Consider the following 19,517-nt stretch of genomic DNA (forward strand, 5'->3'; position numbering starts at 1 on the left):
TTAATCACACTCTTGATTGACCTCAGTGTTGTTCGTTTTTATATGTTTGCCCCTTGACGACCTGTCCAGTCTACCCCCGCCTTTGGTTCCATCGACGACTTAAATGTACAGCTGCAGACTGACAATGTCACTGAGAGATTCGATTTAAATATTTAAAACAGCTGCTTTTTTGTTCCCTACATCTTACTGCCATGCAAGTAATTGGTGTGGAAACCACTAATTCAAAATACGTGATAATAAAACTTCTTTGCTGCGACATTGGAGCGTCGAGCACCGCCCGCGCTCCTTTCCTCCTGGTGTCCTGAGGTGGAGAACGAGCGCACCGTGACCGAACCGGGTAAGACGGTGAATATCTTGCTGGGAATCCCCAGCCGTTTATTCATTGACATGAAAACGAAAGTGTATCTTAACCTGTAAACTGAGGGTAAAACTCGGTAGCATTTCTGTGTTGCACTTGGAGGAATATGTGACATTTATGTTTCCTCCCTGTAGCTCGACATAGCTTCATTTCGAAGTGCACTTCCGCGTTGTGTCGAACGGCTTAAAATCGTATTATTACGCAGTGTGTAATATGTACATGTGTTTTACAGACTAGTTAGCGTTGTGGGGCGCTGCTTGTGTATGTACATTTATTGTGGGCTTGTCCCGGGCATGAAGCGGAAAAGAGACGCTATGGGAGCAACTCTTAGCAAAGAACCACCCGTGCGAATGGCTCGGCCTTCAGACGAAATAGCGTCAACCTCGTCTTCAGACGGATATGTAAGTTCTTCACTTCATGGTATAACCCACGAACAAGGTAACCACAGTGTCTCCTCCAAGCGTAGGTGAATCTGTGTTGAGGGAGACGCGTCACGTCATCATTAGTAGCTCTTCCAGCACAGCTGATGCTGTGTCACGTCCGTAAGACAACGAGCAAAGTTGTTTAGACAGTTGAAACGATTACAAACGGCCCCTCACAGAAAACCCTTATGGCAGGGGTCTCAAACCAGGTCGAGTCTGGTCACGAATGTCCAGTAAGGGTGGGTGATATTAGTTTAAAATTGTATATTCATTATTATTGAACGTAATATCACAATAATGGTGTTTGTTTTGATTTGGAACTGCATCTTGTTTGCAATGAAAACAGTATTTATGATGCAAAGTTTGAGATGTCTGCCTCATGGTGAGAATTGCTATTATTGTGACACAATAGCTAGTTTACATCTACAATAATAAGGCTGTAAGAAAAAGAGAAATCGGCAGTCCTCCTCCACCTTAAGTAAAAGCCCAATCAATCCCAATGTCGATATAAGGGTGTAAAAAGGTTATCGATAAAATGTAAAGGTAGGTACAGAGGCAGAACTGTCCAAGGGTATGCAGTTGAAACGGTTTGATTTCACCAGTCCAAAGTTGGACAAAGCTTCAGCTTTTCTCTGTTCCTTTTTCCACCCCATGTCAGATGTTCCCCCTTCCACTGGATATCGTGGAGGAGATCTTCCTAAATCTCCCTCCCGTTGAGGTGGTGCGTACATGTCGGTTGGTGTGCTCCCAATGGAAAGAAGTGGCTGACAGTGAATCTCTGTGGAAGGAGCGGTGTCGAAGAGAAGGGTATCGCCCCCGTGATGCGTCCAGCATATCCAAGGACTGGAGGTTGTTTTTCTTCCTGTGCAAGCAGAGGAGGAATCTAATCAAGAATCCTAGAGCAGAATGTAAGGGACCACAAACATCGCTTTACCCAACGCCTGGTTGTGTTAACGCCATTGATTTCCTGCTCTACAATACTTTTTTTCTGACAACCCCTTTATTTTACAGACAAAATGCAGGGTTGGCATTTACTGGAGAACGGTGGAGATAAGTGGAAAGTAGAAGGAGTTATGGCTCCACATCCAAATGAGGCGGTTCAGAAAAACTTTGTGACCTCTTATGTGTGAGTATCCACCAGGAGAGTTGCACACATCACGGGTCACTTGCTGTTTTTAGCACACACTTTTCATGACTAATTCAAAACACTGCTTGCTCTCTGCAGAATGTGCAAGAAGACCCAGCTGATTAATTTAACAAAGGAAGGTTACAACCCATCGTTTATGGATCACTTCCAGCCAGACATCAGAATTTCTGATTGGTGAGAACACTACTCATGAAAGGCTCTTTCTGTACTAGTTAAATTAATGGCAAAACTAAGTACTCACAATAATAATCTAAATGTTTCAGTTTGGGTAACATTATCTATAACACTTGATGATATTCCACCTATGACAAACCATTAGAGTCAGAAATGGTTACAAACAAGTTTAGCAATGATATATCTAAGGCACTAAACCAGTTAGTCATTTAAAACATTGTGTACGGCTAAGTATGATCCAACTGCATAAGAGGTTAGTGCAGTGGCCGTATACCCGACTGATACAAACACCCCAAATTCTGACTTTGTAACATGCAATGCTGCATACACGTGATCAGGGACACATTTCTGCATAACCCAGGTATAGAACTGTAACTATACTTTAATTCAGCCATTAAATAAAAGTCTGTGAACAATGTGTAACCTATATTACACCTCAGCTTTTCTTTTTCTTTGGCTTTTCTCTATTGAGCCACAGTGTAAAACATATTCAATGGATAAGCTTTAAATATAAATATATATATATGTATATATGTATATGTGTATATATATATATATGTGTGTATATATATATGTATATATATACATATATATACATATATATATACATATACATATATATATATATACACTGTATATATATGTATATGTATATAGCGCTGAGAAGACAAATTTGCCCATGGTTGAACCCAGTTGACCGCTGACCCACAGTTTGTGCATTGTGTTACAGGTATGCACCCCGATTTGACTGTGGCTGTGAGTATGACATCTGTGTTGAGTTGTTGAATCAAAATAAGAGGCCGATCCAGACCTTTGATCCCGAGACTATTTACTTTGAGCAGTGGAGCGATAAGCAATGGAATCAGGTACGTACTTACTAAACACAAAGGTTAAATGAATACAGAGGGCTTTAGAACAAATCTAATCCCTCTGGTGTTTTTTCAGATCACACATGTTTTCCGCAACTACGGCCCAGGTGTGAGATACATCCGTTTTACCCACGGAGGGAAGGACACTCAGTTCTGGGCAGGATGGTATGGAATTCGTGTTACTGACAGCTGTGTTGAGATATGTCCAGCAGAGGATAGATAGCTTCTTGGGCACCGTCTGATACCAACTGCCTGCCTTTACCTGGAACTGCCTCAGGTCATATTTGCCTTATATGATGTATAGTCATTTTACATATTCATGGGATGATGGAACAGCTATGATAAAACCTCCCAGTGGAGCAGCAGCATATGAAGTTAAATTTAGTCGTTTCAGTTCCAAGACCAAAGGGCCATCACGTAATCCCTGAGAACAGGTCTTCCATGGCATATGATTATGAAACGAGCAGCTTTGAAGGAGGACAGGTTGGCTATGATGTGTTTGCTTCACAGAGATCTCAGCTGTTATCATTGTGTGGAAATCTGAACTTTAACACAACAATGTTTAAATGTACCTTTAAGTTCAAATGTGATGCTCTCTAATGCTATTGTAATGTAAACCCTTCAGAAATAAGTAAGCCATGATAACAGAAAATGTTTTTTTGCACTGCTCTGTAATGTCAGTTGTTAAAAATGTATTGTGTAAATCAGATGTATACTTTGACTGTACTTTTCCGATACTTGTCCCGGTTTTCTGTCAAAAATAGTTATTACTAGCTAATAAACTATGTATTCACAACAGACAACATGTAGTATTTGAAGTGAGGTTTATTTGTAATACTGGTTTATTGTGATGTTCTATCACAAGCAGGATACAGTACAACTCTGATGTCAAATTGGACAAAAATCATACAGACCAAGAAACTTGTAATTTCCCTCGTTAATTTGAATTCATCGTCATGTCAGCTTCTTTCTCTGTCAGTAAAGCACACATCTCAGTCTTTTAAGTATATTTTCACTATATATATACACAAATCTAATTCAAGCCCTGACAAGTGGAAATAGAACTAGATCAGTCATCTTCACAGGTTCTTAAACTACATATATTATTAAGAACAGTCACTGTTGTCGTCATCTTTATGATGCTTCAGTGCAGCAGCAAGTAGCCCATGTTAAGTGGTTTTAAGCTGCAAATCTCAGGCAACACTCTGTTTTCACATCACCTTCCTGTGGACTCATCTTTTCAAAGATTTAATTGTGCTCAGTGAATGTAGTTAGTTAAACTGACAGTGACTGTGTGAGAGATGACTTCCAATGGAATGTACTCTTTTTAAAAAAGAAAAGAAAAATAAAGAACTCAAGCTCTATTTCCTAGCCATTTGTCATCAGTCATCAATTAATCAGGTTATCTTTGTGCAAACTCAATGTGTTACACCTTGTGTTACACGGGTAGTTCTGAGACCTTAGAGCAGACCGTGTTTACATATCAACGTTGTGTGTAACACAGTGACTCTTACTCTTTCGAAAGTTGTGTCAATTCTTAAGGAAAAATACCTGCAAAACAAAAAAATCTGCACTTTAACTTCTCAAAGGATCTATATTGACTGACTGTGTGAGGGGAGGGGAAAAAAAAGCAGACTTGACTAAAGGAATTCTTGTAAACCAGGGTTGAATATATGGTATAAATGACATAAGGAAATACAAATCGAGAAATAGTTGTGGGTTGCACTAATACAGAATATGAGCATTTCACTAACCCATCATTACAAGCTTATTTGTTTTACAGGGCACTTAGTTTATAAAACAGTCAGATCTGCTAAAATACCACGTCAAAGTCTTTTGCAACAGCACTTGGGTAAAAATAAACTAATGTGGTCAAACAAATGTAACCGAATGGTGTTGCCTTCATTTTGTTGACATACTTCACATATTCAGTGCCCCAATTATGCAAGACCATTTCTGTAAAATTAAATATTCACCAACATCATCAAATGTTATCTAATTCAATCACAGACAACATGTATTTAGGCTAATTCAGTCAATATGTCATGACTCAACTTTAAATGTGCTGGTGTGGGAAACGTCTTCAATACTGTTAACCTGGATTTGGAAAGTGGTACGGAGAAGGCTGCGATGGAACTTAGAGTAGGACACATTTACGTCTTTTCTTAGGTTCAGGAGGCTCCAGGGCAGCAAGTATTGCCTCATCAAACACATTCTTTAACCCTTTCTGTGGAAACAAAATACGAGTTTTCAATACAGAGCTTTGTTACAAATAAAAAATGCACATATTCAGGGAACTGACTGCCAAAGAAACTGAGGAGAAATGGAGCAGGACGATCAAAATGTTCCTTTATTCGAATGAACATATATCACTTTCCTCATGATCAAGTTGTCTGAGTAAAGTCAAAAGCCCATGGGAATTATTGATGCTGCAGTAGAAAAAAAATAGGTCAGTACTGTCGTGAGACAGCATGTAGCTTAAATGCTTTGTGGAGCAAATTATCAGAGAAATAAATAACAAACTCAATCGTGTGCAGTTCCAGACTGACAAAAGACAACTAAAGATTGGCACTTTCGTCATATTAGGCAGCATCGATAATTGTGACCAGGTTAAGATGAAAAGAAAGCACACATGAACAGAAGCGGTTAGGTTAATGGGCACAAAGTTTTCCAGTTTAAAAGAGCATCGTGGTTATTTTAGTGACATATCTTTTTTTTTTTTACAATGAGTAAGCAGCAGATGATTGAGAGGCAAAGCAAGATGCAAGAAGACATCAGAACAAACAGCATTTTCTCTTTCTCTGAGTTTCAGGGGGCTCTAAAGCAGCTAGGATAGCCTCATCAAATACGTTCTTCAGTCCCCGCTACAGAAAGAGGAAAAGAAGGGAAGACAGGCACACAACAGAATTAGAATGGGTTTGTAGCTAAAAGCTGTTAGCAAGAGACAAGGCAGAGCATTTCCACCCTTGTCAGGAAACTGGCATTTAATCACATGCTTGCCACACTCACTGTTGTTTAATACGGGGGACCTTACCTGTGTTAGAGCTGAGCACTCAACGTATTTGACTGCCTTAAGGTCACGAGCCAGCTTTTCTGCTGTCTCGGGGGTGATAGGCTTCTGTTTGTTCTTGGCTAACTTCTCCACTGTGGAGGGGTCATCGCGCAGGTCGATCTGAGTGCCAACCAAGAGGAACGGGGTCTTGGGACAGTGGTGAGTTATTTCAGGAACCCACTAAAAAACACACACACAAGGAAACAACATGACATTACATGAAAGAAAAAAACATTACTGTACTTTCTATTTATTTTATATTTTAAATGGGTTTTTTTTTTAAACTCCTCAGGGACAGACAATTTCAATTCATCAGTGATTCACTCCATAGACCTATATTTTAGGTAAGTTCATGCCAGTTATTTAGTTTGATTTATTATGTTTTTAATGTTTAAATAGCTTTCCTGGTTATCTGGCTAAAAATGACTCCCAGTTTTCTACGACAGTAGCAGCAGGGGGAAAAATATTTAACAGCACAATATGAGTCTGTGTCAAATACAGGTTCTTTATGCGAGTAGTTTTGTTTAAATTTCTTTTGTATTCGGTGCTTTCGTTTTTTCATATAGTATGTTTTAGTATATATAATATAGTAGGTGGCTTCAAAGGCTTAATTTATTTTTTGTTGCCTTTTTCAGGAACATCAATTATAGTGTGGCTTTTACTTTTTTGACTTAACTCCATGAACACACTGATTTGGTGTTATCATAACAGACACGTTACAAGCCTCTTTCATATTTACAAAGAAAACACAAGGATGCATACCTTCAAAAGGAACAATGCAGACAAAATAAAACAAACTTATGAGAGAATTTACTTGGCATCAAAGCTAAAAGTTTAAGTTTAACATGTTTTATTCCTGACAGCAATGACATCCAGAAAGAAGGCTGTGCCTCTCCCTACTACAAAACCAACTTATAGAATGTGACATTAAGATTATTGTAGCTAAATGCACTGTATTCAGAGCCACAATTACCAGTTTCTCTATAACACATTTCAGTCACACACTGGTGCACAGCAGTCATTCCTAACATAGGGTTCAGTGTCTGGCCCAAGGACACAGACCTGGGAATGAACAACTGATTTTCACCTATCATATACTTTAGAAACCAAAGACTTTATAACCATCTGGTAAGATGTTCCCTCCTGACGATGAAGTATTATACTGATGCTGGTGTCAAGTACATTCAAACTACCTGCTGTTAGTCTGATGCTTGGCCAGCTATGAATTAAAATACATAATTGACAGTTTAATACTGAACCTTAAACATCATATGTTTAATTTAATGACAAAGTGGTCTCCTGAACTGCTGCAATGTCCTCTAACAATGCCTAACATTTCATGTTGGAGTCCCAATGAACATGACAGAATTTTTTGTTTATGTGTGATCTGTTGGGAAGAACAAATTAACTAATTTGTTTTCTATAAATAAAATGTAATCTTGGCCCTTTGTTTTCCAGTTTATGTCAACTGATATGGAAAGCATACATTTTACTGACTACCAAAACAAGGCTCTGCAGCAGACTGAATGTTAAATATTGGCTGCACCTGTCTCTTAAAACACACAGTACTACACTCTAAACACAATGTCTCTTTAAAAGAAGCTCAAGCTCAGGGCTTGTATTTGTTGCTAGTTATTAAGAGTAGTGTGCAATATTTACTGGTGAAGTTGCATGTTGCACCTGAATAAGCCTCACCTCACCATTCCCTTCCAGGTGTATTAAGAAAACCATGTAGTCTTCAATTAGCACATAGACTCAAAAGATATTTACTGTGTCCACTGTGGGCTCCTGATAAAAATAAACAGCTCATTCTGGGGTAATGAAAACAATTCATACAGCAAGATGAATGTACACTTAAATTATATTTAAAAATTATTTTATGTTCTATTTCTGCCAAATGGATATAATTTCTCATATAAATTCAGACCTGGTATCAGTATCCACCCTGAGTGTTCCAATCATATGCTGACAGTACTACATACTAGTCTGAATGAACTCTGCCTGAATGAATGTGCCGTGAATGCATCCTCAGATCTCATCACATAATCCACATTCAGAGGTGCTTGGGGATGCCACTGGCCACATTTCTAATTATGCATGAATGTAATCTGTCCTCAGGATACATTTAAGGCCATGTCCAAAGCTGACATCCTTTTTCACAGAATTTTGCAGTTCTCAGCACGCACATGAATTTATTTGTACTCGCTGCCACAATATTAACTTTAATCTAGCAGCCTGAGTAGAGCTTTGATTCATTAGGGTGCTCCAGACTGTTTTTTTCTCTCTCTACATTGTACGAGGGACATAAACACTAACAACAGACATGTGTACAGTCAGACAAATATACATTTTACACAGAAAATGTGTATTCACAGCCCATGGGTGTGAGATACGATCACATTAGGACACAGGAGACACATCCAGGAATACCCACTGTGAACAATTGTACGTAAAACTCTATACACTCAGGATAGATGTTGATACCAGGGGTGAACAGGGTTTAAATAAACTTTGTATACTCACCTTTTCTTTAACATTCTCAAATGAGGAAGGTGAAACAACTGAGAAGCAGACTAAGAAGACATCTGTCTGTGGGTAGCTTAGTGGTCGTAACCTATCATAATCCTCCTGACCTAAAGAGAAAAATAACATCACAAATGAACTTACCATGTGACAAAATATACATGGTCCTTCATTTTGAAATAAATGAATTTACCTGCTGTATCAAATAATCCAAGAGTGTATGGTTCTCCTCCAATCATTACAGTTACTGCATAATTGTCAAACACCTGTGAAGAGGAAAAACTGCATTCAGGAGTGCATTCCTTAGATTGTTAACTATTGTATGACTGTAATAGATACACCAAACACACTTACTGTTGGTACATACTCAGAGGGGAATTTGTTGGTGGTGTATGAAATCAAGAGGCAAGTTTTTCCCACAGCTCCATCGCCCACCACCACACATTTGATAGTCTGCATCTCTGCTTTCTGGTTCAGCTGGCAAACTCGTCAGCTGCAGAGAAATGTAATAGTAAGTAAAATCAGTGTACAACATTAACACTGAAACAGGTTTAAGGTTAGGAAAGGGTCCACATTTAATTCAATGACGTAGACTGTCTGGGAAAGCAATTTTCAGGCATTAAGTAGTTAAGTGTCACACCCCACCACGACCATCAACATCGTCAACTGCATGCTAACGTTACCCTCAAGCTGATGTCTAGTCGCTCTTAATAAGATTACTCACTTCATGTAAAATTGAGCTAATGTAACAACAAATGATGTACTCTAACAATCCCACACAAACAAAATAAAACAACATGTGAATCGACTAGCAAACTACGCTACCGCATCGCTAGCAATCACTGGACAATACTAGCTAGTTAGTCCGTTAGCATCCAGGCGGCTAACGCCGACTTATAAACGGAGTTCCACTTAATGTAAACCGTGAAACACGCGTCAAAATACCCATCTGCTAAAAAACCATATAAATAGATATCAGAACATATTTGAGGTACATACCAATGGGTCACAGTAACAAACGTTAGCTGTCTGTTTTGCCGGGCGTTGGCACCAGCGAGCAGCAACTTCGTTCAGCAACGTATGACCACTCTGAGCCCGACAAATACCGGATATCACCTCCAGAGTAAAACAAACATCCCGCGATGCAAAATCTGAAGCTGCGTGTTATTCAAGATAATGATCTTCGTAGAACCCAAAAAGCTAAGATAAAATCTAAGGCTGTTAATTTATATATATATTTATATATTTTTACTTTAAATACGTTTACACTCACCTGTTTCCTTCTTGAGCTTTTAACTTGAAGGCCTACAGTCTGTAGGTGTGTTGGCGAGCTTCACACAAATTGAGGCTGAAGAAGTGTGAATGACATCACCTCTTCAGTCTCTTCTGTCCTCCTCCATCCTCACCCGGATCTGAGCTCTGCCACAGAGTGGGTTGACACGGGGCTACCTGTTCATTATGTCCTCAGGAGAATTTGTAGGTTTTATTTCACCAGAAACACAAGGAAACACTCTGAATGCATCCTCAAGGAAAACACTAGAATAGAACAGAATGGCCTTTATTGTCATTATACAGTGTACAACGAGATTGGAGGGCCAATAATATATAATATATTTATGGCCTATGATCTATAGTATAGTATAATTTTGTGAATCAGTCACCATTTTTTGGTACTTGCATGGAGTACTTCCTACTATCTACCTATCCATCCATTTATTTAGAGTGGATTGGGACAGTAAGACAACCAAAACTAAATAATTACTCCTTAAAGATTATATTTAAATGAATAACTTCACCCACCCGAAAATACAAATCGAATAACAATAAAAACAGTATATTCATCTGTCGTTCATATGTACAATTGTCTGTAAAAAAAAAAAGTAAGATATAACCTTAAATTTTAACCTAAAGCTGAATTTAATAACTGGAAACCCCAGGACGCGTGGACAACTTTCGCGGAACGTGTTATTTTAGTTAAAAAAATAATAACAAAATAACCAAAACCAAAATACAACCAAACATTGTGTGGAGACCACAGTGCAACCACAGCAGAATGTTTCAGTGTTTGGTTCCCTCAACGTTTAGGGAATGTCAGTCTCGTGCCTAACCCTGAGGGAATGTTCTCTAAACGTTAGTTTTTGGTGTGGATGTAATATCTATTTAGTTAACCTACCTACATTTGTCTTTTTATATATTATTACATGACTTTGTTTTCGTGTATCAAGAACCAGTGGTTTCACTGACACTTGCTTGCTTGCTATATTGAGTTACAAAAAGTGAAATGGTACACATTCTTAATGTTTGTTTTATTATTTGCTTGTTGACACAGTCATGTTTCATGATTTGATCCCATTTTTCTTCCACCTTCTATTCCCCCACACAACAATATGCACTGACACCAAACAGCACATCATACAGACAAAGAGAATCCACCGTAGAGTCGCCCACCAACTGGTAAACGAAGAGATAAACTTTGGATTAGACACATATCATTTTAGTGTACATGGCACACAAGTGTTTTTCATGTTTTATGAGTATGTTGTACAACAGTAGTATATACTCTTGTCGACTTCTCTGACCTTATGTCATCATGTCCCAGTGTCCATGTGGGAGTTGGTGTTACCACTGTAGGAAACGCAGTTGGTGTTACCACTGTAGGAAACGCAGTTGGTGTTACCACTGTAGGAAAAGCAGCACATACTTTTCTAAGAAATTGTGTCTATATTAAAAATTATTACACTTTTAGTTTTACCATTATAACAGTCAGGCATTCCTCTTTTGATTAAATATAACATCCTGGTCTACTTATATGAAATGCATGGAGTACTTAAAGATAGTATTTCAATCATACTGCAATTTTTAGTAACTTAAAATGATTGCACAGAGAGAAATAGGAATGTGTTTTGTTCAGGGGTTTACATTAAAATCTCAGATTTCTCAAATTTCTCAATACAAATTTCTCAATACAAATTTCTCAATACAATACTAATTACTTAATAAACCTATTTTTTTTAAATAGCTTCCATGTCATGTGAGCAAATGACTCCATTATTATCAAAGTGCTACATTAAAAACATTGACCAGAATAGACTAAAAGTTACATCGTCTATGACACTGTGAAACATATACCTGTGTGGGAAACAAGGAGCCTGACAGGAGTGTGGATGTTCAATCCACCCTTGGCAATGACACACCAGTACAAATCGTCATCACTGTCTTGGAGTCCAGTCATGGTTACAGTGAAGACTCCTGCCTCTTTATCGTCTGCAATGAAGCATCTGTCACTGGGTCGGTTCCTGGGTGTTTTCGCCACGATCTTACAGTAGACATACACTGGTCCTTTGCACCAGTACTTTGTGTTCTCTCTGAACTGTTGGTCATAATGACACTCGACCGTCACAGATCCTCCATGTGCTGCAGTTACCTCGTCGGGTGTGGACAGTCCATCTGAGGCCACTGTGTGTTTGCTTTGCCAGATGAGACCCAGAGCTACAGCAGACAGATGAAAGAAAAGCCTCCACATGATGCCAGTCACTGTTCCATTACACAGCGGCATATGTTTTAAAAATGAATATGAAACTATAAGCCAGTGAACATTCCTGTGATCTTCAGCGTGGGTAAAACCAGAAAATGTGGAAACAAAAAGTAACATTTAGGGGCTTCCTCTTACTTCCCGCTTATGGTTAGGTTGTGCAAGTTGATGCATAGTGACGCAAGAGCAACAAGTATTTCTTGTGTGAACATCTTTGTTGACATGGAAAAGTATTTTTTTGTTCTACCATGTGAACTACACTGAAGTGAGACCTGCCAGGGGAGTTTATTTCCTTAAACAGCAGGTGGCACTAAAGACCAATATGTGAGAAGACAACATTTAATACATCTAAATTCATTTTTGCTTTCTCATATCATCAACCACATTGTGTCTAAGTCTAATCAGAATTATCATAAAACATATTGAGATTCCAGTTTGCAGATGCCATATAAATTGCTTCACCTCCACTGCATCTGTCAGCTTCTTTGCTTTAATCGATTAATAATTATGTAAGTGATGCCACTATTATTATAATAATAAAATATTATGATTTCTGATTTCTTTTTGTGGACTTTTATATAAAGGACATTATACATTTTTTCAAACATGTGTTATTAACTGTTAAAGTCATTTTTGCACAAAACTATCCGAATGACCAAAACTAGTCCTATACATGAAGATGTAGCAAAAAACACATAATACCACATGGTGAGACAAATCAGGGGTGAGCAGGTCTAATGAGTATAAATTATTTAATGGACTTTTTTTTCTGTGAACTTTTTGGTACAATTATTCACTTTGAGTTTAGTTCCTCTTGTGAGTTTGGGAGGAAAATAGACTGACGCTACAAAGGCCTGAATCATGGGACTCTTGGGAAGTGGGATGTGGATCAAAAAAATAAAAAAGGAGAAGAAGAAAATGAAAAATATAAAAACAGAACTGGTGACACATAAAGAAACAAAGTATAAGACACAAGGAAGTCAAATGTGCAACACCCCAAAGCACAAGTCTGTGGTTGAGAGGAAGAAAAACAATTGTTTTTCTAAATCTCTTGAAACTGAATAAAATCAACTGTATGCCTCAATATGGAACTGATCTGAGGAAGAGGTGTTAGCATGTTTCTTGCTGATAAAAGCACATATAATAAGTAAGAGATTTGATTAACACTTGATGAATGAAAGTTAGTTAGTTGAGACAAAAAAAAACCATAAGCTCTCCTTTCTAGTGAATTTAAAGCTTTACAGATTTCTTTTTTGTAACTGAACATAAAACACAATTTGCTAACTTTACTTTGAATAAACCTAATCAATTTAAGTGTGACCAGTTTAAGAAGGAATATTGGATAACAATAAATTTTTACTATGTATCCTCAGTATAGATAGGTACAATATTGTAACATTAAAAACATGCACAAAACATCACCGTTTAAAATGATCCCAAACACACATCTGTGACAACGCAACTTGTTAATTTAGTTGCATTAAAAGCACGTAACAGGCCTAAATACATGCTTTTGCCCTGGTTAAAGGAGACTTTCATACACGGAGGAAGTGTGCTTGTAGAGGTCAACACGTGCGACTACATAAGTGAGCCTGTTAGTAACGATCATTTTCATTTTCAATCATTTATATTAGGTAGTCATAGGCCAAGTGTTGTTCGTGTCAGCCTGTAAGTCTGTGCTGATGTGCAATGATACATTTTCCACTTTCATGGTCAAGAGATTTCCTCTGAGAATTGTTATTTCCCCAGATTCGTATGCTCAGTATTTTGCATAAAATTTTAATGAGCAACTTTGAGCATTTGTTCTTACTTTCATGAAAAGTACTTTGCCAAAAATATAACTATGTTCTTTTTTAATGTTGCAGCCCTGGCCCTGCTTGGTAAGCACTTCATAATTGTAGGGAATTGTGGTTGTGAAATGACCCCCCCTGCATCCTGTCATGCTACTTCACAAAGTGGGCACATTACAGACCTAACCCTAACAAAGAGACACAGGGATTCCAAAATAAAAGCCAGAGGTCAATGATGCATGGATGAAAAACCTACAAATTAGTCATTTTAAAATGTTTACTTCAAGAAAATCAAAGATATTGTCATGGCTTAAGTTAGAAAATAAAAAATAATCCAAATAAAAGCAAGTAGAAAGTGTCTTTCTCCTCTTTACCTTGGTGAAGATGACAAAGTAATGTAAAGTATCATGGCATTTGCAATGTATTTTATAAATACAGACATAAACATGAGTGAAAACATGGGGGTAAATGTGAATATTTTTGGATACATCATATAAAAGAGGAGACTGGTTGATTAATTGGTGACAACACACCTGATCATCTACACGTAGTGCTGTTATTAAAAAGAGAAGCCGAATAAATGACCCACAAAACGAAAAAAATACACAAGAAAAGTGACGCTGTTACACTACAGAAACTGTTTCTGAAGGAGGGAACTTAAAAAAAGAAATATTTACGTTGAAAACCTGTATTTATTGCCCTGTTTATATCAAGTAAAACATTTTCTTAAGTTGAGGGTTGACTTGTATTTTGTTCCCCATGACTCTGTGAATGTTATTTTGACAAGTTATTTCTTTGAAATAAATATGTGAAATTCTTTGAAAACAAACTGCAATAACATGTTACTGTACACTTGGCACCCTTGACACTGCTTCAAGTGTCAGTTTGAAGTTAACCTGAAAACTCAAACCTACAGGTCCTGTGTAATCGTAGATGGCCAAATGCATAATAGTTACAAGCCAAGAATATTTTTAAAACTTAAAAGTACACAGAAATGTTTCATCTCTTTTGCCATGATGGGCTAAAACCTTTGTCTCTGTGATATAAACTGCAGTTTTCATAACCTATATGACGATGCTTCTTTCTTGTATGTGGATCAAACCATGTTTTGATCTTGTGCGGCCTACATCGCCCCCTTCTGGCTGTATGCAGGTTGACTGGCTGGATGTAGACCATTGTTTCTCAACCCTGGTCATCAGGGAACACTGCCCTGCTCCAACACACTTGATTCAGCTCATTATCAGGCTTCTGCAGAGCTTGATGACGAGCTGACCATTTGAATCAGGTGTGTTGGAGCAGGGCAACATCTAAAACATGCAGGGCAGTGTTCCCTGATGGCTGCTTCTGTCTAAGCAGGGAAATCACCCACAAATAAATGTTCTCAAAAAAAACATATAACACTCTTAATGTGTTTATCACTGATGGAATTAAATCTAATTAAGAAAAGTAATGAACTCGTGGTGTGCTTTAGCCTGTGTCCCTTACCGGAATGAGCAGGACTTCTGGAGGTAGCTCTTGTAGAAGCTCTAGTGGCAGCAGCTCTTCTGGTGGGAACTCAGGCACTAGTGGCATGGACAGTGGGTTATGTGTTGGAATATAATGGCATGTACCCTGCACCAACAAACAAGAACCAGTACTTCCTTTCAGCACTGTGCTGCTGGTTTGGTCTTTGAGAGCTTTAGCTCGTGCAACTGGTCCTAAATGTGCAGTTATAGATTGTCTGGTCTGGTTTTGAATTTGTTATCACTTCTCAAAGTACGAAGTCCGCCCTGAATCGTGTTGGATGTTTAACAATGTAGAACCTGACACAACGTTATCCCGAATTGTTAACTTTGAAAACGCAAAGAGAAGTTATATTTGTCTTGAACCTGTTCATATTATTATTATTTTTTTACGCTCAGCTACAACACTGTCAGTATTGTCTATTTATTTATCAAATCATGTTCACATCTCAGTATCTGAGAATTTAATGTCACATTATGTACAGTATGTTTTCTTTTACATATGACAAAAATATAGCAAAACACAACAGTATGAAAACAAATGGTTACAATTAAAATAGAGGTACACAAAGATGAATTTTGATGAAAAACACTGACAAAATCATTATTCTTGTGTTGTAAATTTAAACTCGTGTGACATAAAACGCAACAGAATTTGATAACAGGGGCACACCACTCACACAAATAACTTCCAACAGAATAAAAGTGTATTGGTACATTGTAGCATAAGGTAAATCATTTGAACCATTATACTTCATCTTCTACAGTAGTCAGCACAGAACAAAACACAGCTGCTGTCCCTCTCAGCTATTCTCTTTCTCCTCTTTCTCTTCTGTCTTGGCAGAACCGTTTGACTGCGTTGCTGGTTCCTCCACCATGGCGGACTTTTTCGATGTTCCTGTTGAGTTGCAGGGTTTGGAATGAAGATTAAGTGGATGAAAGGACACTTACAGCAGGACTAGCAGCAGTGCTTCAGGGTGTTGGCTGATACTGTACCTGTGAGGTAGTTTCTGTGCATTCGATGGAAAAGCAGGAGACCAATAAAAAGGATAAATCCAATGCAGGCTATTATCATTCCACACAGTGGGAAGCTGTAACTGCCTTTAGTTTGAATAATCTGGGAAAGAGACAGTCACATTAAGGCTCTGGACATGATTTTAAGACTCCACTGGGCTGGTTTCTATAATTAAAATCCTATTTCATATGTGGACTGTTTTTAGAACAAGTTATGAGTGATCAGACTTACTGAGCCAACCAGAACCTGCATAACCATCTCTCCCATCCCTGCACTTGTCACCAGGACGGAGGTTGCACATCCTGCAACAAAAAAAAAAAAGATGGCTTATTTCCTCTCCTTCATTCAGAGTCATTTCTGCATTGTTATTATTGTGCCCCTAAGATTTCACTATACCCTGATAGTCAAGGATGTCTTCAGTGTAGGCAAGCATACAGGGGAAGATGCTGCTGAGGAACAACCCACATAAACCGGTACCAACAAATAAAAAGGTGTTGCTGGTGTAGAAAATAAGCAGCATCAACACAATAACAATAGCCCCTGCCTGTAAAAAGAAGAGGACAGACGGCACGTTCAAGTTAGTCTTTTTTGTGTGTGCGTGCGTGTGCGTGTGTGTGTGTGTGTGTCTCATCCATAATGTGATGATGCTGTAAATGTTTCACTGGCTTTACCAGGTTGAACATGAGCAGTCGGACAGGCTGGAAACGATATGATAAAGGAATGGACAACAGACGACCAGCGGTGATGGCCGCCCAAAAGATACTGGCCAGGTAACCTGCCGTCTTATGAGGCAGTGACAAAGGTGGTGTCACAGCATAAGTGTACACAAAGCCAGCGTATGCGCCCTGAAAAGACACAAGCAAGTCGCCTCAATGTGTGCTCCACTCAGTGTTTAATTTAATTTAATGAATATTTTAAAGGCATGTTACATTATATTACATGTCATTTAGCAGACATGTAATTCAAAGCGACTTACAATAAGTGCATTTCAACATTTGGGTACAAACAAGAGCTAGAAGTAAGGAAGTGCAAAGGCATACATTGTGCGGGACATAATTCGTGATATACAGATTAGATTATTTATCCACCCTCACTCACCACAATGCCATCGGTCATGAAGAGCACCATCCCACCGAGGACATGAATCATAAAGAAGGATACCGGCAGGCCACGCAGGTTATCATTCCGACAGCAGCTAAAGATATCCCCATGACCTGTGACCAAGTGAAAAGTCACCAATAACAGACTGTAAACATTAACATGACATTTGTGGGATTTTTGTCTTATTTTCAATGCACATTTTCAGAAATTCAAAGAAGGCATGTATTTCTTCTTATTTTGAAATATCTCTTTTTTTTTTTTAACCTCCTGCTTCATGTTCCTTCTGATCCACGTCTGTGGCCTCTGCCCCCTGCTGGTTCTCCATTGCTAGTTCATCTTTATCTAGAAGGCGAGGAGTGCCACTGGGACAGCATGGGATGAGCTGTTCCCGATACATGAGGAACAGAACTGCGATGGGCACGGGCAGCTGATGAAGCACAAATAATATTCTGTTTGAACACTTTTGTCACTGCCTCTGAAAACAACATATTTATACTTTTTTAAATCCATGGAGACTCAGTGTCATACATTAATAAGTGCCATGATCCAGAAAGCATAGTGCACAATAGACTCCTCCTCCACTCCCTCATGATGCAGGTGGCTCTGATTTATGTTGTGCTCTGCAATCGGACTGTTTCTCAGCATGTTCCTGAAGTGATGCATGACCTCCGTCTCGTTCCCTGTGTGATTCCCACAGCCCGTCTCTGAGAGGAAAGGATCTGCAATCAGCGGACTCACCAGAGCTCCAAACCCAATGAAAAAATGAAGCGCCTGCATATTGTAGACAAAGACAAAGGCCAGAGACATTTAGCTTGTAAAAAAAAAAACAACAACTTTTATTTATATATACTGCTGGCACTGCAGTGTTTTTCACCTGTAAAAATACAGCTGAGTCCCTCTGATAGATGGTCACCAGTTGGATGTTGGCAATGGTGTCAATAATACCCATCGCAAAACCAGACACAGCCATGGCGATAGCCAGCAGGAGAACATTATTGCACAGAGGGATGATGGCAAATATTACAGATATGACCAGAGCAGAGACAAATAAGGCAGCTAGAGCGCTGAACAACCTTTAAAGAAAAGTAAAATAGTATTATTATTATTATTGCTCCAGAAAGCTACAGGGATAACCTCTCAGTTGTGAGTTCATCATACTTACGTCCTTTTGAAAATGCCACCAATAGAGCTGCCGATCAACAGGCAGAACTGCTGGGCAAAGAATACCCACGTAATCTGACTCAGTGTTGAGTTTGTTTGACATTGCAAGTCCAAAATTGTTGGTCCAAGGAAAGCAATGCAGAGTCCAAAGCTGAAGAAAACACTCCAGTAGGTCAGCGTGTGATGGGCATTCCTTTTGAACAGAGTCACAATCCGCTCATCCAGAAACATCTTGGCCACAATTAAGACAGTAGTCAGTGAAACGGGTTAGCACAGATTTTCTTTTTCTGACAACGTCGCAGCAGCTCAGTGGGAAAGTTTATGGATGTTTGCTGTAGTATGGTGGTTATAAGGATGTCTTTTAAAGCTTTTAGCTCACTCCTCTTTGCATTGCCTAACTGAAAAAAAAAAAGGATGTCCTCTTGAGTTAATGGGTGAAGTGGAGAATCTTCCAACAATAATATGTCTTTGAGAATTGTGTCAATGATTGGCAACGAAAAGAACAAAAAAATAAAAAACCAAACCCACGGTGTTGCGTCCATTTCTGTGTGATGGCACTTTCAAACCTATCAATGTATCATTCAGGAAACGATGACACACAAGTGTCTCTGTTCACATACGAGGACAACCCTATGGCACTCATTTACAAGAGAAGCCTGTACACCGCAACCTGCATCAGTGTTTCCCAAACCTTGAACATGGGGACACACTTTTTAAAGATGGCAAACTACCGTGACCCAAATCACAATATAAATCAAATTTGGGCTTAATATAGCAACTAATACCTATAATATCTATAGCACCTAATAATATTTTGAATCGGTAAACAATTCTGCAAATTATTTAAAAAAAATAAATAAAAAAATCCCTC

General features: G+C 38.5%; 4 protein-coding genes across 8 annotated transcripts; 1 reads left to right on the forward strand and 3 right to left on the reverse strand.

Annotated features, from left to right (window-relative positions):
* The first annotated feature begins 94 nt into the window (after positions 1-94).
* LOC122776874 (F-box only protein 6-like) lies at positions 95-3,773 on the forward strand. Of its 3 annotated transcripts, none has more exons than XM_044037634.1 (6): positions 95-345; positions 1,439-1,688; positions 1,792-1,906; positions 2,006-2,101; positions 2,832-2,967; positions 3,047-3,773. In XM_044037634.1, the coding sequence occupies exons 2-6, from the start codon at positions 1,439-1,441 to the stop codon at positions 3,191-3,193; spliced, it is 744 nt and encodes a 247-aa protein (XP_043893569.1). In that variant the 5' UTR covers positions 95-345; the 3' UTR covers positions 3,194-3,773. The 3 variants fall into 3 exon arrangements, with proteins under 3 accessions (XP_043893569.1, XP_043893568.1, XP_043893567.1); XM_044037633.1 differs by having other exon boundaries at positions 95-337; XM_044037632.1 differs by lacking the exon at positions 95-345 and adding an exon at positions 352-759.
* Positions 3,774-3,777: 4 nt separating this feature from the next.
* Positions 3,778-9,634, reverse strand: LOC122776876 (cell division control protein 42 homolog). Of its 2 annotated transcripts, none has more exons than XM_044037637.1 (6): positions 9,545-9,634; positions 8,900-9,038; positions 8,739-8,811; positions 8,546-8,655; positions 6,005-6,202; positions 3,778-5,197 (listed from the first exon to the last, which is right to left on the reverse strand). In XM_044037637.1, exons 2-6 carry the CDS (start codon positions 9,002-9,004, stop codon positions 5,108-5,110), a joined length of 576 nt encoding a protein of 191 aa, XP_043893572.1. In that variant the 5' UTR covers positions 9,005-9,038; positions 9,545-9,634; the 3' UTR covers positions 3,778-5,107. The 2 variants fall into 2 exon arrangements, with proteins under 2 accessions (XP_043893572.1, XP_043893573.1); XM_044037638.1 differs by lacking the exon at positions 3,778-5,197 and adding an exon at positions 5,303-5,834.
* A 1,198-nt stretch (positions 9,635-10,832) lies between these two features.
* LOC122776875 (CMRF35-like molecule 7) lies at positions 10,833-12,235 on the reverse strand. Of its 2 annotated transcripts, none has more exons than XM_044037636.1 (3): positions 11,675-12,235; positions 11,125-11,197; positions 10,833-10,996 (listed from the first exon to the last, which is right to left on the reverse strand). In XM_044037636.1, the coding sequence occupies exons 1-3, from the start codon at positions 12,195-12,197 to the stop codon at positions 10,882-10,884; spliced, it is 711 nt and encodes a 236-aa protein (XP_043893571.1). In that variant the 5' UTR covers positions 12,198-12,235; the 3' UTR covers positions 10,833-10,881. The 2 variants fall into 2 exon arrangements, with proteins under 2 accessions (XP_043893571.1, XP_043893570.1); XM_044037635.1 differs by having other exon boundaries at positions 11,125-11,224; positions 11,675-12,234.
* A 3,544-nt stretch (positions 12,236-15,779) lies between these two features.
* mfsd4ab (major facilitator superfamily domain containing 4Ab) lies at positions 15,780-18,996 on the reverse strand. Its single transcript, XM_044037631.1, has 10 exons — positions 18,648-18,996; positions 18,360-18,558; positions 18,014-18,256; positions 17,750-17,912; positions 17,483-17,598; positions 17,056-17,229; positions 16,781-16,928; positions 16,616-16,686; positions 16,366-16,486; positions 15,780-16,267 (listed from the first exon to the last, which is right to left on the reverse strand). The coding sequence occupies exons 1-10, from the start codon at positions 18,875-18,877 to the stop codon at positions 16,173-16,175; spliced, it is 1,560 nt and encodes a 519-aa protein (XP_043893566.1). The 5' UTR covers positions 18,878-18,996; the 3' UTR covers positions 15,780-16,172.
* Positions 18,997-19,517: the final 521 nt, after the last annotated feature.

Source organism: Solea senegalensis, linkage group LG11 (genome assembly GCF_019176455.1).
Source record: "Solea senegalensis isolate Sse05_10M linkage group LG11, IFAPA_SoseM_1, whole genome shotgun sequence".
Taxonomy (NCBI): Eukaryota; Metazoa; Chordata; class Actinopteri; order Pleuronectiformes; family Soleidae; genus Solea; species Solea senegalensis.

Coding starts and splice junctions, on each gene's coding strand:
- mfsd4ab (XM_044037631.1), bottom strand. CDS start 18,877: ATGTTTCTGGATGAGCGGATTGTGACTCTGTTCAAAAGGAATGCCCAT. Junction 16,929..17,055: donor GACTGCTCATGTTCAACCTG/GTAAAGCCAGTG, acceptor TTCTTTTTACAG/GCAGGGGCTATTGTTATTGT. Junction 16,687..16,780: donor AGACATCCTTGACTATCAGG/GTATAGTGAAAT, acceptor TTTTTGTTGCAG/GATGTGCAACCTCCGTCCTG.
- LOC122776875 (XM_044037635.1), bottom strand. CDS start 12,197: ATGTTACTTTTTGTTTCCACATTTTCTGGTTTTACCCACGCTGAAGAT. Junction 11,225..11,674: donor GCTCCTTGTTTCCCACACAG/GTATATGTTTCA, acceptor CTTTTCCTACAG/TGGTAACACCAACTGCGTTT. Junction 10,997..11,124: donor CTGGGACATGATGACATAAG/GTCAGAGAAGTC, acceptor TTCGTTTACCAG/TTGGTGGGCGACTCTACGGT.
- LOC122776874 (XM_044037632.1), top strand. CDS start 622: ATGTACATTTATTGTGGGCTTGTCCCGGGCATGAAGCGGAAAAGAGAC. Junction 760..1,438: donor CCTCGTCTTCAGACGGATAT/GTAAGTTCTTCA, acceptor ACCCCATGTCAG/ATGTTCCCCCTTCCACTGGA. Junction 2,968..3,046: donor GCGATAAGCAATGGAATCAG/GTACGTACTTAC, acceptor GTGTTTTTTCAG/ATCACACATGTTTTCCGCAA.
- LOC122776876 (XM_044037637.1), bottom strand. CDS start 9,004: ATGCAGACTATCAAATGTGTGGTGGTGGGCGATGGAGCTGTGGGAAAA. Junction 8,812..8,899: donor CCTCTGAGTATGTACCAACA/GTAAGTGTGTTT, acceptor TCCTCTTCACAG/GTGTTTGACAATTATGCAGT. Junction 6,203..8,545: donor TTGAGAATGTTAAAGAAAAG/GTGAGTATACAA, acceptor TGTGTTTTTTAG/TGGGTTCCTGAAATAACTCA.